General features: G+C 46.6%; 1 protein-coding gene across 1 annotated transcript in view; it reads left to right on the top strand.

Annotated features, from left to right (window-relative positions):
• The window catches only part of LOC135535984 (anoctamin-2-like), a 51,657-nt gene that overhangs the window by 20,797 nt on the left and 15,464 nt on the right, over window positions 1–15,396 (top strand). The window contains exon 10 of the mRNA XM_064962386.1: window positions 1,217–1,395. Coding sequence (XP_064818458.1) covers window positions 1,217–1,395 — 179 coding nt within the window. The remainder of the gene's footprint in view (window positions 1–1,216; window positions 1,396–15,396) is intronic.

Raw genomic sequence — 15,396 nt, 5'->3', positions numbered from 1 at the left:
TTTGCTGCTGTAAACCTTAAAACAACAGTGTGTGATCTCACGGCTGTAAGCCTTGGCAGTTTAATATAGAGCAGATTTATATGATCATATCAGGGAGAGACCATAAGACACTATCTGTCTTCAGGGACCAGCTTCTCCCTGGGAACCACCTCCACACACATGCAGTTTGGAGGTCATTGAAGTTAGCATCTCGTTAGCTTAGCACAATTGCTGGAAGTCTCCTCTCAAAAGCAGGGAAATGGACCATCTAACTACTCCAAAGCTGGGTGTTTGGTCATTTATAGTCTTATAAAGCTATACATAGTAATCAATATTTTATAAATATATTATATCCACTTCCTCATTCTGTCCCGAGGCTCCCGAGTGGCACAGCGGTCTAAGGAACTGCATCTCAGTGCTAGAGGCGTCACTACAGTTCCTGGTTCGATTCCAGGTTGTATCACACGCGGCCGTGATTGGGAGTCCCATAGGACAATTAGCCCAGTGTCGTTAGGGTTTGGCCAGGGTAGGTCAGCATACCTAGTTAACTTACCTAGTTAAAGTCGCGTAAAGATGTATAGAGATCACAACGTGTCTGTCTCATTAAGGTATAGAGATCACAACATGTGTCTGTCTCATTATGGTATAGAGATCACAACGTGTCTGTCTCATTATGGTATAGAGATCACAACGTGTCTGTCTCATTATGGTATAGAGATTACAACGTGTGTCTGTCTCATTATGGTATAGAGATCACAACGTGTGTCTGTCTCATTATGGTATAGAGATTACAACGTGTGTCTGTCTCATTATGGTATAGAGATCACAACGTGTGTCTGTCTCATTATGGTATAGAGATCACAACGTGTGTCTGTCTCATTATGGTATAGAGATCACAACGTGTGTCTGTCTCATTATGGTATAGAGATCACAACGTGTGTCTGTCTCATTATGGTATAGAGATCACAACGTGTGTCTGTCTCTCATTATGGTATAGAGATCACAACGTGTGTCTGTCTCATTATGGTATAGAGATCACAACGTGTGTCTGTCTCATTATGGTATAGAGATTACAACGTGTCTGTCTCATTGTGGCATCTGAGTGCCATTGAGACAGATACAGTTTTGCGATCATGCTGAGACATAAAAATGTCAATGAGTCTGATTCTGTGTGAGTAGAAAAAGCTCCTAAATGTCAACCTCAGTCTCCCTTTATTGTGCTCTCTCTCCCTGTCAGGCGTTTGTGATCTCGTTTACCTCAGACTTCATTCCCAGGCTGGTGTACCAGTACATGTACAGTCAGACGGGCACCATGCACGGCTTCATAGACCACACCCTCTCTCACTTCAACGTGTCCAACTTCAGACCCGGCAACGCCCCCACCTCCACATACCTCCCTGAGACCACCGTCTGCAGGTTAGTGCCACATACACACACTGTTGTCTTTCCTTTCATTGAAGCCTCTGTGCAGGAGCGCTGGTAGTCAGAGGGTTGACCCCGATTAGTGTCACCTCGTTAGTACGATGGGCGCACCGGTTGGTGTCACCTCGTTAGTACGATGGGCGCACCGGTTGGTGTCACCTCGTTAGTACGATGGGCGCACCGGTTGGTGTCACCTCGTTAGTACGATGGGCGCACCGGTTGGTGTCACCTCGTTAGTCTATGTGTTTTACCTGTGATGTTTAACGAGTGGCTGGCCCAGGTGATGTTTAACGAGTGGCTGGCCCAGGTGCTGTTTAACGAGTGGCTGGCCCAGGTGATGTTTAACGAGTGGCTGGCCCAGGTGATGTTTAACGAGTGGCTGGCCCAGGTGCTGTTTAAAGAGTGGCTGGCCCAGTGACCCAGTTGTCTTGATAGATGTGGAGGGTCAACTCCTTTAGTTGTCTTGATAGATGTGGAGGGTCAACTCCTTTAGTTGTCTTGATAGATGTGGAGGGTCAACTCCTTTAGTTGTCTTGATAGATGTGGAGGGTCATCTCCTTTAGTTGTCTTGATAGATGTGGAGGGTCATCTCCTTTAGTTGTCTTGATAGATGTGGAGGGTCAACACCTTTAGTTGTCTTGATAGATGTGGAGGGTCAACTCCTTTAGTTGTTTTGAGAGATTTTGTTTTTTTTCCTCTCTAAGTTTGGTGTGGGTTTTTCTTTTGTTGGCCTCGAAGTGGGCATCTCATGGTGGGTATCTTGTAGGTCCCAGTTGTTGTTGCTAGTGGACAGCCCCTTGAGTGTCTTTCAGAACCCCTCCTAAAACCCCACCTGATTCGTTTTGGTTGTTGTCATTGTTAGTCTGTTAGGAACTCTGTTACATAACTGTAGAGGCAGAACCCTACAGCCCTACAGCCCTGTTAAAATCCCTCTAACCCAACACAGAGGGTGTTACTGTCTGTGACTGGGACCCTCCAGGTCTGTTGGGTATTCTGTTACGTAGCAGTACTGTAGAGACGGTCTGTTTAAAACACACGCCACTTTAAGACTATAGGAATGTCCCTCCAGTGTTAAAGCATGACTAATGAGCCATTCCCAGAAAACACTATATTTGTGTCATGAATGAAACGTTTTATTCAAGAAAGAGAGACTATTCAGTAAGGACAGATCATTGTCTTCCTGGGGGTGGGCCGGGTGGGGACAGGGGTGGAGGGAGAGATGCCATCTTCCTGGAGGGTGGGCCAGGAGGGGACAGGGGTGGATGGAGGGAGAGATGCCATCTTCCTGGAGGGTGGGCCAGGAGGGGACAGGGGTGGATGGAGGGAGAGATGCCATCTTCCTGGGGGTGGGCCGGGTGGGGACAGGGGTGGATGGAGGAGAGATGCCATCTTCCTGGGGGTGGGCCGGGTGGAGACATGGGTAGATGGAGGAGAGATACCATCTTCCTGGGGGGTGGGCCGGGAGGGGACAGGGGTGGATGGAGGGAGAGATGCCATCTTCCTGGGGGTGGGCCGGGTGGAGACATGGGTAGATGGAGGGAGAGATGCCGTCTTCCTGGGGGGTGGGCCGGGTGGGGACAGGGGTGGATGGAGGGAGAGATGCCGTCTTCCTGGGGGTGGGCCGGGTGGGGACAGGGGTGGATGGAGGGAGAGATGCCATCTTCCTGGAGGGTGGGCCGGGAGGGGACAGGGGTGGATGGAGGGAGAGATGCCGTCTTCCTGGGGGTGGGCCGGGAGGGGACAGGGGTGGATGGAGGGAGAGATGCCATCTTCCTGGGGGTGGGCCGGGAGGGGACAGGGGTGGATGGAGGGAGAGATGCCGTCTTCCCGGGGGTGGGCCGGGAGGGGACAGGGGTGGATGGAGGGAGAGATGCCATCTTCCTGGGGGTGGGCCAGGAGGGGACAGGGGTGGATGGAGGGAGAGATGCCATCTTCCTGGAGGGTGGGCCGGGAGGGGACAGGGGTGGATGGAGGGAGAGATGCCATCTTCCTGGAGGGTGGGCCGGGTGGAGACATGGGTAGATGGAGGGAGTGATGCCGTCTTCCTGGGGGGTGGGCCAGGAGGGGACAGGGGTGGATGGAGGGAGAGATGCCATCTTCCTGGGGGTGGGCCAGGAGGGGACAGGGGTGGATGGAGGGAGAGATGCCATCTTCCTGGAGGGTGGGCCGGGTGGAGACAGGGGTGGATGGAGGGAGAGATGCCATCTTCCTGGGGGTGGGCCGGGAGGGGACAGGGGTGGATGGAGGGAGAGATGCCATCTTCCTGGGGGTGGGCCGGGAGGGGACAGGGGTGGATGGAGGGAGAGATGCCATCTTCCTGGGGGTGGGCCGGGTGGGGACAGGGGTGGATGGAGGGAGAGATGCCATCTTCCTGGAGGGTGGGCCAGGAGGGGACAGGGGTGGATGGAGGGAGAGATGCCATCTTCCTGGGGGGTGGGCCGGGAGGGGACAGGGGTGGATGGAGGGAGAGATGCCATCTTCCTGGAGGGTGGGCCAGGAGGGGACAGGGGTGGATGGAGGGAGAGATGCCGTCTTCCTGGAGGGTGGGCCGGGAGGGGACAGGGGTGGATGGAGGGAGAGATGCCATCTTCCTGGAGGGTGGGCCAGGAGGGGACAGGGGTGGATGGAGGGAGAGATGCCGTCTTCCTGGAGGGTGGGCCAGGAGGGGACAGGGGTGGATGGAGGGAGAGATGCCGTCTTCCTGGGGGGTGGGCCGGGAGGGGACAGGGGTAGATGGAGGGAGAGATGCCGTCTTCCTGGAGGGTGGGCCAGGAGGGGACAGGGGTGGATGGAGGGAGAGATGCCATCTTCCTGGAGGGTGGGCCGGGTGGGGACAGGGGTGGATGGAGGGAGAGATGCCATCTTCCTGGGGGGTGGGCCGGGAGGGGACAGGGGTGGATGGAGGGAGAGATGCCATCTTCCTGGAGGGTGGGCCGGGAGGGGACAGGGGTGGATGGAGGGAGAGATGCCATCTTCCTGGGGGGTGGGCCAGGAGGGGACAGGGGTGGATGGAGGGAGTGATGCCATCTTCCTGGAGGGTGGGCCAGGAGGGGACAGGGGTGGATGGAGGGAGAGATGCCATCTTCCTGGGGGGTGGGCCGGGAGGGGACAGGGGTGGATGGAGGGAGAGATGCCATCTTCCTGGAGGGGTGAACTGAGTGGACAAAACATTAAGAACACCTTCCTCATATTGAGTTGCTCCTCCCCTTTAGCCCTCAGAACAGCCTCAATTTGTCGGGGCGTGGACTCCACAAGGTGTTGAAAGCTCTCCACAGGGATACTGGCCCATGTTGACTCCAAGGCTTCCCACTGTTGTGTCAAGTTGACTGGATGTCCTTTGGGTGGTGGACCATTCTTGATACACACAGGAAACTGTTGAGCGTGAAAAACCCAGCAGTGTTGCAGTTCTGGACACAAACCGGTTCGCCTGGAACCTACTACCATACCCTGTTCAAAGGCACTTAATTCTCATGTCTTGTCCGTTCACCCTCTGCCATTGAGCAGACACTTCTATCCAAAGCGACTTTAAGTAGTGCAGACCTATCTTTTGGTCTGGGTGGCCCCAGCAGGAGTCAAACCCTCAGCCCTGGAGCATCATGCTCTACCAACTGAGCCACACAGGGCCACATACTGTGGTTCTGCTTAAACATACTGAGCTGGGGAACTAGAGAAGCTGGGGGCTTTATCAGGGGGGGAATGATATCAGGCGTGGACCACGTTTTCTGGCAAAGGGGCTCACTCGGAAATTGGCTGCGTGTGTGTGCATGTGTGTGTGTGAGGGAGGGAGGGATGGGAATGGGCTGACCCTTGTTTTTTTGCAGATTTGAGCCCTGTTCCCCAGAGATACTAGTGGAAATCAGTCCAACTTCCTCTGGTACTGTCACGCACTCATCTAGAGGAAATACAGTGATCTCCAACAGTATTGAGACAGGGATCCATGTTGGTTGGTTTGGCTCTGTACTCCAGCACTATAGATTGGAAATGATACAGTGACTATGAGGTTAAAGTGCAGACTGTCAGATTAATTTGAGGGTATTTCATCCACATAAGGGGAGCCGTTTTATAAATGACAGGCAAAGTATTAGGACAAATTCACTTGTGTATTAAAGTAGTCAAACGTTTAGTATTCAGTCCCATATTCCTAGCACGCAATGATTACATCAAGCTTGTGACGTTACAAACTTGTTGGATGCATTTGCTGTTTGCTTTTGTTGTATTCGGGGCGGCAGGGTAGCCTAGTGGTTAGAACGTGGTTAGATATGTTTCTAAGCACTTCTACATTAAAGTGGATGTTACCATGGCTACGGATAATCCTGAATGAATCGTGAATAATTACGAGTGAGAAAGACACAAAGATCATACCTCCAAGACATGCTAACCTCGCACCATTACAATAACAGGGGAGGTTAGCATGTTATATCATACCCCCAAGACATGCTAACCTCTCACCATTACAATAACAGGGGAGGTTAGCATTTTACATCATACCCCCAAGATATGCTAACCTCTCACCATTACAATAACAGGGGAGGTTAGCATATCATACCTCCAAGACATGCTAACCTCTCACCATTACAATAACAGGGGAGGTTAGCATATCATACCTCCAAGACATGCTAACCTCTCACCATTACAATAATAGGGGAGGTTAGCATATCATACCTCCAAGACATTTTAACCTCTCACCATTACAATAATAGGGGAGGTTAGCATATCATACCTCCAAGACATGCTAACCTCTCACCATTGCAGTAACAGGGGAGGTTAGCATTTTTGGGGTGTATGATATTTGTGCGTCTAACTTTCTGATTCATCTTTATTTACCATTCATTTCTATTGGACACAAAATAATCTGAAACACAACCAAAACAAACAGCGAATGCATCCAACAAGTTTGTCGAATCATAAGTTTCATGTAACCAAATTGTAGTTGTCATGTGCTGAATACAACAGGCGTAATAGACCTCACAGTGAAATGCTGAATACAACAGGTGTAATAGACCTCACAGTGAAATGCTGAAATACAACAGGCGTAATAGACCTCACAGTGAAATGCTGAATACAACAGGCGTAGTAGACCTCACAGTGAAATGCTGAATACAACAGGTGTAATAGACCTCACAGTGAAATGCTGAATACAACAGGTGTAATAGACCTCACAGTGAAATGCTGAATACAACAGGTGTAGTAGACCTCACAGTGACCTGCTGAATACAACAGGCGTAATAGACCTCACAGTGAAATGCTGAATACAACAGGCGTAATAGACCTCACAGTGAAATGCTGAATACAACAGGTGTAGTAGACCTCACAGTGAAATGCTGAATACAACAGGTGTAGTAGACCTCACAGTGAAATGCTGAATACAACAGGTGTAGTAGACCTCACAGTGAAATGCTGAATACAACAGGTGTAGTAGACCTCACAGTGAAATGCTGAATACAACAGGCGTAATAGACCTCACAGTGAAATGCTGAATACAACAGGTGTAGTAGACCTCACAGTGAAATGCTGAATACAACAGGTGTAGTAGACCTCACAGTGAAATGCTGAATACAACAGGCGTAGTAGACCTTACAGTGAAATGCTGAATACAACAGGTGTAGTAGACCTCACAGTGAAATGCTGAATACAACAGGTGTAATAGACCTCACAGTGAAATGCTGAATACAACAGGCGTAATAGACCTCACAGTGAAATGCTGAATACAACAGGTGTAGTAGACCTCACAGTGAAATGCTGAATACAACAGGCGTAGTAGACCTTACAGTGAAATGCTGAATACAACAGGCGTAGTAGACCTCACAGTGAAATGCTGAATACAACAGGTGTAGTAGACCTCACAGTGAAATGCTGAATACAACAGGCGTAATAGACCTCACAGTGAAATGCTGAATACAACAGGCGTAATAGACCTCACAGTGAAATGCTGAATACAACAGGTGTAGTAGACCTCACAGTGAAATGCTGAATACAACAGGCGTAGTAGACCTTACAGTGAAATGCTGAATACAACAGGTGTAATAGACCTCACAGTGAAATGCTGAATACAACAGGCGTAATAGACCTCACAGTGAAATGCTGAATACAACAGGTGTAGTAGACCTCACAGTGAAATGCTGAATACAACAGGTGTAGTAGACCTCACAGTGAAATGCTGAATACAACAGGCGTAATAGACCTCACAGTGAAATGCTGAATACAACAGGCGTAATAGACCTCACAGTGAAATGCTGAATACAACAGGCGTAATAGACCTCCCAGTGAAATGCTGAATACAACAGGTGTAGTAGACCTCACAGTGAAATGCTGAATACAACAGGCGTAATAGACCTCACAGTGAAATGCTGAATACAACAGGCGTAATAGACCTCCCAGTGAAATGCTGAATACAACAGGTGTAATAGACCTCACAGTGAAATGCTGAATACAACAGGTGTAGTAGACCTTACAGTGAAATGCTGAATACAACAGGTGTAGTAGACCTCACAGTGAAATGCTGAATACAACAGGTGTAGTAGACCTCACAGTGAAATGCTGAATACAACAGGCGTAATAGACCTCACAGTGAAATGCTGAATACAACAGGCGTAATAGACCTCACAGTGAAATGCTGAATACACCAGGTGTAGTAGACCTCACAGTGAAATGCTGAATACAACAGGCGTAATAGACCTCACAGTGAAATGCTGAATACAACAGGCGTAATAGACCTCACAGTGAAATGCTGAATACACCAGGTGTAATAGACCTCACAGTGAAATGCTGAATACAACAGGTGTAGTAGACCTCCCAGTGAAATGCTGAATACAACAGGTGTAGTAGACCTCCCAGTGAAATGCTGAATACAACAGGCGTAATAGACCTCACAGTGAAATGCTGAATACACCAGGTGTAGTAGACCTCACAGTGAAATGCTGAATACAACAGGTGTAGTAGACCTTACAGTGAAATGCTGAATACAACAGGCGTAATAGACCTCACAGTGAAATGCTGAATACAACAGGTGTAGTAGACCTGAATACAACAGGTGTAGTAGACCTCACAGTGAAATGCTGAATACAACAGGTGTAGTAGACCTCACAGTGAAATGCTGAATACAACAGGTGTAATAGACCTCACAGTGAAATGCTGAATACAACAGGTGTAGTAGACCTCACAGTGAAATGCTGAATACAACAGGTGTAATAGACCTCACAGTGAAATGCTGAATACAACAGGTGTAGTAGACCTCACAGTGAAATGCTGAATACAACAGGTGTAGTAGACCTCACAGTGAAATGCTGAATACAACAGGTGTAATAGACCTCACAGTGAAATGTTGAATACAACAGGTGTAATAGACCTCACAGTGAAATGCTTACTGACAAGCCCTTAACCAACAATGTTTTAAGAAGTTTTAAGAAAAAGAAGTGTTATGTAAAAAATAATAAACTTAACGGATAATTAAACCGCAGCAGTAAAATAACAAGCGAGGCAAAATACAGGGGGTACCGGTACAGAGTCAATGTGGAGGCTATATACAGGGGGTACCGGTACAGAGTCAATGTGGAAGCTATATACAGGGGGTACCGGTACAGAGGCAATGTGGAGGCTATAAACAGGGGGTACCGGTACAGAGTCAATGGGGGCACCAGTTAGTCGAGGTAATTGAGGTAGTATATACATGTAGGTAGAGTTAAAGTGACTATGCACAGATAATTTACAGAGTAGCAGCAGCACTAATGAGTGGTCTGTGTAGCCCTTGGATTAGCTGTTCATGAGTCTTATGGCTTGGGGGTAGAAGCTATTAACAAGCCTTTTGGACCTAGACTGGGCGCTGGAGTCTTTGACAATTTTTAGGTCCTTCCTCTGGCAGGTATAGATGTACTGGGCTGTACGCACTACCCTCTTTTGTGCCCTGTGGTCGGAGGCCAGGCAGTTGCCATATCAGGCAGTGATGCAACCAGTCAGGATGCTCTCGATGGTGCAGCTGTAGAACCTTTAGAGGATCTGAGGACCCATGCCAAATCTTTTCAGTCTCCTGACTGGGAATAGGTTTTGTTGTGCCCTCTTCACGACTGTGCTTGGACCATGTTAGTTTGTTGGTGATGTGGACACCAAGGACCATGTTAGTTTGTTGGTGATGTGGACACCAAGGACCATGTTAGTTTGTTGGTGATGTGGACACAAAGGACCATGTTAGTTTGTTGGTGATGTGGACACCAAGGACCATGTTAGTTTGTTGGTGATGTGGACACCAAGGACCATGTTAGTTTGTTGGTGATGTGGACACCAAGGACCATGTTAGTTTGTTGGTGATGTGGACACCAAGGACCATGTTAGTTTGTTGGTGATGTGGACACCAAGGACCATGTTAGTTTGTTGGTGATGTGGACACCAAGGAACCTGAAGCTCTCAACCTGCTCCACTACAGCCCCGACGATGAGAATGGGGGCGTGCTCGGTCCTCCTTTTCCTGTAGTCCTGTAGAGATCGTAAAACGGCAGCCATCTCTTCCGGTGCCGAAACTCATTGCTTATGGAACGAAATACAAAACTTTTGAGTATTACAAATTTAAGTGAATTTGTCCGAAGATTTTTGGTCCTCTAAATTGGGGGGTGGGGGGCTTATGTACAAAAAGTGGAGTAATTTCTAAACGATTCACCCAATATGGATGAAAATACCCTCAAATTAGAGCTTGATATCTACACTTTAACCTCGTAGTAATTGTATCATTTAAAATCCAAAGTGCTGGAGTACAGAGCCAAAATAACAACAAATAAATCACTGTCCCAATACTTTTGGAGAGCTCTGTATTATTGAATGAGTGTGTGTCTGTTCTATTTTTGACATGGTCAGTATTGTGATAACCAAACATGGAGGCAGCCAGAGGATCATTGAGGTGATGTCTTGTTCAGGGAATCAGATCTCTGTGTGAGGGGGGACTCCCAGGGAGAGGCTCCCAGGGAGAGGCAGGGGCCTGAGGGCAGATAGAGTGTAGGGTGGCTGGGTGAACCGGAGCCAGTCTCACACATTCCTGCTCCATGCCTGTATATGGCCATACACCAGGACCAGTCTGTCTCTATGATGTTTTCCTAATTCAATACAGCCAATCAAACGTTCAGAGGAAATTCAACTTGGCTTTGATATCCATTCTGACAAAAATAGTTTCTCTGTTTTCATCCGTCTGTCTGACCTGCCGTAGTATCTCTAGCGACTCTAGTTGTTTCATAGTAGAAACACAGTTTCTAATAGAAACATTAAACTGGCTGTTATTGTGCTTTATGGTCCTCTAGCCACGGTCCTCTAGCCACGGTCCTCTAGCCACGGTCCTCTAGCCATGGTTATCATTAATGACATGGTTGTATAGAGGGGTACTGAGGGGCATCATTAATAGCATGGTTGTATAGAGGATAACTGAGGGGCATCATTAATAACATGGTTGTATAGAGGATAACTGAGGGGCATCATTAATAACATGGTTGGATAGAGGATAGAGGGGTCCTGAGGGGCATCATTAATAACATGGTTGTATAGAGGATAACTGAGGGGCATCATTAATAACATGGTTGTATAGAGGATAGAGGGGTACTGAGGGGCATCATTAATAACATGGTTGTATAGAGGATAGAGGGGTCCTGAGGGGCATCATTAATAACATGGTTGTATAGAGGATAGAGGGGTACTGAGGGGAATCATTAATAACATGGTTGGATAGAGGATAGAGGGGTACTGAGGGGCATCATTAATAACATGGTTGTATAGAGGATAGAGGGGTCCTGAGGGGCATCATTAATAACATGGTTGTATAGAGGATATAACATGGTTGTATAGAGGATAGAGGGGTCCTGAGGGGCATCATTAATAACATGGTTGGATAGAGGATAACTGAGGGGCATCATTAATAACATGGTTGGATAGAGGATAACTGAGGGGCATCATTAATAACATGGTTGTATAGAGGATAGAGGGGTACTGAGGGGAATCATTAATAACATGGTTGTATAGAGGATAGAGGGGTACTGAGGGGAATCATTAATAACATGGTTGTATAGAGGATAGAGGGGTACTGAGGGGCATCATTAATAACATGGTTGGATAGAGGATAGAGGGGTCCTGAGGGGCATCATTAATAACATGGTTGTATAGAGGATAGAGGGGTCCTGAGGGGCATCATTAATAACATGGTTGTATAGAGGATAGAGGGGTCCTGAGGGGCATCATTAATAACATGGTTGTATAGAGGATATAACATGGTTGTATAGAGGATAGAGGGGTCCTGAGGGGCATCATTAATAACATGGTTGGATAGAGGATAGAGGGGTCCTGAGGGGCATCATTAATAACATGGTTGTATAGAGGATAGAGGGGTCCTGAGGGGCATCATTAATAACATGGTTGTATAGAGGATAGAGGGGTACTGAGGGGCATCATTAATAACATGGTTGTATAGAGGATAGAGGGGTACTGAGGGGAATCATTAATAACATGGTTGGATAGAGGATAGAGGATAACTGAGGGGCATCATTACTAACATGGTTGTATAGAGGATAGAGGGGTACTGAGGGGCATCATTAATAACATGGTTGTATAGAGGATATAACATGGTTGTATAGAGGATAGAGGGGTCCTGAGGGGCATCATTAATAACATGGTTGTATAGAGGATAGAGGGGTCCTGAGGGGCATCATTAATAACATGGTTGTATAGAGGATAGAGGGGTACTGAGGGGAATCATTAATAACATGGTTGTATAGAGGATATAACATGGTTGTATAGAGGATAGAGGGGTCCTGAGGGGCATCATTAATAACATGGTTGGATAGAGGATAACTGAGGGGCATCATTAATAACATGGTTGGATAGAGGATAACTGAGGGGCATCATTAATAACATGGTTGTATAGAGGATAGAGGGGTCCTGAGGGGAATCATTAATAACATGGTTGTATAGAGGATAGAGGGGTACTGAGGGGCATCATTAATAACATGGTTGTATAGAGGATAGAGGGGTACTGAGGGGCATCATTAATAACATGGTTGTATAGAGGATAGAGGGGTCCTGAGGGGCATCATTAATAACATGGTTGTATAGAGGATAGAGGGGTCCTGAGGGGCATCATTAATAACATGGTTGTATAGAGGATAGAGGGGAGGGGAATCATTAATAACATGGTTGTATAGAGGATAGAGGGGTCCTGAGGGGCATCATTAATAACATGGTTGTATAGAGGATAGAGGGGTCCTGAGGGGCATCATTAATAACATGGTTGTATAGAGGATATAACATGGTTATATAGAGGATAGAGGGGTCCTGAGGGGCATCATTAATAACATGGTTGGATAGAGGATAGAGGGGTACTGAGGGGCATCATTAATAACATGGTTGTATAGAGAATAGAGGGGTCCTGAGGGGCATCATTAATAACATGGTTGTATAGAGAATAGAGGGGTCCTGAGGGGCATCATTAATAACATGGTTGTATAGAGGATAGAGGGGTCCTGAGGGGCATCATTAATAACATGGTTGTATAGAGGATAGAGGGGTCCTGAGGGGCATCATTAATAACATGGTTGGATAGAGGATAACTGAGGGCATCATTAATAACATGGTTGGATAGAGGATAACTGAGGGGCATCATTAATAACATGGTTGTATAGAGGATAGAGGGGTCCTGAGGGGAATCATTAATAACATGGTTGTATAGAGGATAGAGGGGTACTGAGGGGCATCATTACTAACATGGTTGTATAGAGGATAGAGGGGTACTGAGGGGCATCATTAATAACATGGTTGTATAGAGGATATAACATGGTTGTATAGAGGATAGAGGGGTCCTGAGGGGCATCATTAATAACATGGTTGTATAGAGGATAGAGGGGTACTGAGGGGCATCATTACTAACATGGTTGTATAGAGGATAGAGGGGTACTGAGGGGCATCATTAATAACATGGTTGTATAGAGGATATAACATGGTTGTATAGAGGATAGAGGGGTCCTGAGGGGCATCATTAATAACATGGTTGGATAGAGGATAACTGAGGGCATCATTAATAACATGGTTGGATAGAGGATAACTGAGGGGCATCATTAATAACATGGTTGTATAGAGGATAGAGGGGTCCTGAGGGGCATCATTAATAACATGGTTGTATAGAGGATAGAGGGGTCCTGAGGGGCATCATTAATAACATGGTTGTATAGAGGATAGAGGGGTACTGAGGGGCATCATTAATAACATGGTTGTATAGAGGATAGAGGGGTACTGAGGGGAATCATTAATAACATGGTTGTATAGAGGATATAACATGGTTGTATAGAGGATAGAGGGGTCCTGAGGGGCATCATTAATAACATGGTTGGATAGAGGATAACTGAGGGGCATCATTAATAACATGGTTGGATAGAGGATAACTGAGGGGCATCATTAATAACATGGTTGTATAGAGGATAGAGGGGTCCTGAGGGGAATCATTAATAACATGGTTGTATAGAGGATAGAGGGGTACTGAGGGGCATCATTAATAACATGGTTGTATAGAGGATAGAGGGGTACTGAGGGGCATCATTAATAACATGGTTGTATAGAGGATAGAGGGGTCCTGAGGGGCATCATTAATAACATGGTTGTATAGAGGATAGAGGGGTCCTGAGGGGCATCATTAATAACATGGTTGTATAGAGGATAGAGGGGTACTGAGGGGAATCATTAATAACATGGTTGTATAGAGGATAGAGGGGTCCTGAGGGGCATCATTAATAACATGGTTGTATAGAGGATAGAGGGGTCCTGAGGGGCATCATTAATAACATGGTTGTATAGAGGATATAACATGGTTGTATAGAGGATAGAGGGGTCCTGAGGGGCATCATTAATAACATGGTTGGATAGAGGATAGAGGGGTCCTGAGGGGCATCATTAATAACATGGTTGTATAGAGAATAGAGGGGTCCTGAGGGGCATCATTAATAACATGGTTGGATAGAGGATAACTGAGGGGCATCATTAATAACATGGTTGGATAGAGGATAACTGAGGGGCATCATTAATAACATGGTTGTATAGAGGATAGAGGGGTCCTGAGGGGAATCATTAATAACATGGTTGTATAGAGGATAGAGGGGTACTGAGGGGAATCATTAATAACATGGTTGTATAGAGGATAGAGGGGTCCTGAGGGGCATCATTAATAACATGGTTGGATAGAGGATAACTGAGGGGCATCATTAATAACATGGTTGGATAGAGGATAACTGAGGGGCATCATTAATAACATGGTTGTATAGAGGATAGAGGGGTCCTGAGGGGAATCATTAATAACATGGTTGTATAGAGGATAGAGGGGTACTGAGGGGAATCATTAATAACATGGTTGTATAGAGGATAGAGGGGTCCTGAGGGGCATCATTAATAACATGGTTGTATAGAGGATATAACATGGTTGTATAGAGGATAGAGGGGTCCTGAGGGGCATCATTAATAACATGGTTGGATAGAGGATAGAGGGGTCCTGAGGGGCATCATTAATAACATGGTTGTATAGAGGATAGAGGGGTCCTGAGGGGCATCATTAATAACATGGTTGTATAGAGGATAGAGGGGTCCTGAGGGGCATCATTAATAACATGGTTGTATAGAGGATATAACATGGTTGTATAGAGGATAGAGGGGTCCTGAGGGGCATCATTAATAACATGGTTGGATAGAGGATAACTGAGGGGCATCATTAATAACATGGTTGGATAGAGGATATAACATGGTTGTATAGAGGATAGAGGGGTCCTGAGGGGCATCATTAATAACATGGTTGTATAGAGGATATAACATGGTTGTATAGAGGATAGAGGGGTACTGAGGGGCATCATTAATAACATGGTTGTATAGAGGATAGAGGGGTACCGAGGGGCATCATTAATAACATGGTTGTATAGAGGATAGAGGGGTCCTGAGGGGCATCATTAATAACATGGTTGTATAGAGGATAGAGGGGTACTGAGGGGCATCATTAATA

Source organism: Oncorhynchus masou, unplaced genomic scaffold (assembly GCF_036934945.1).
Source record: "Oncorhynchus masou masou isolate Uvic2021 unplaced genomic scaffold, UVic_Omas_1.1 unplaced_scaffold_540, whole genome shotgun sequence".
Lineage (NCBI taxonomy): Eukaryota > Metazoa > Chordata > Actinopteri > Salmoniformes > Salmonidae > Oncorhynchus > Oncorhynchus masou.
The sequence above is the reverse complement of the archived record's forward strand: the minus strand, read 5'-3'. Positions and strand labels throughout refer to the sequence as shown.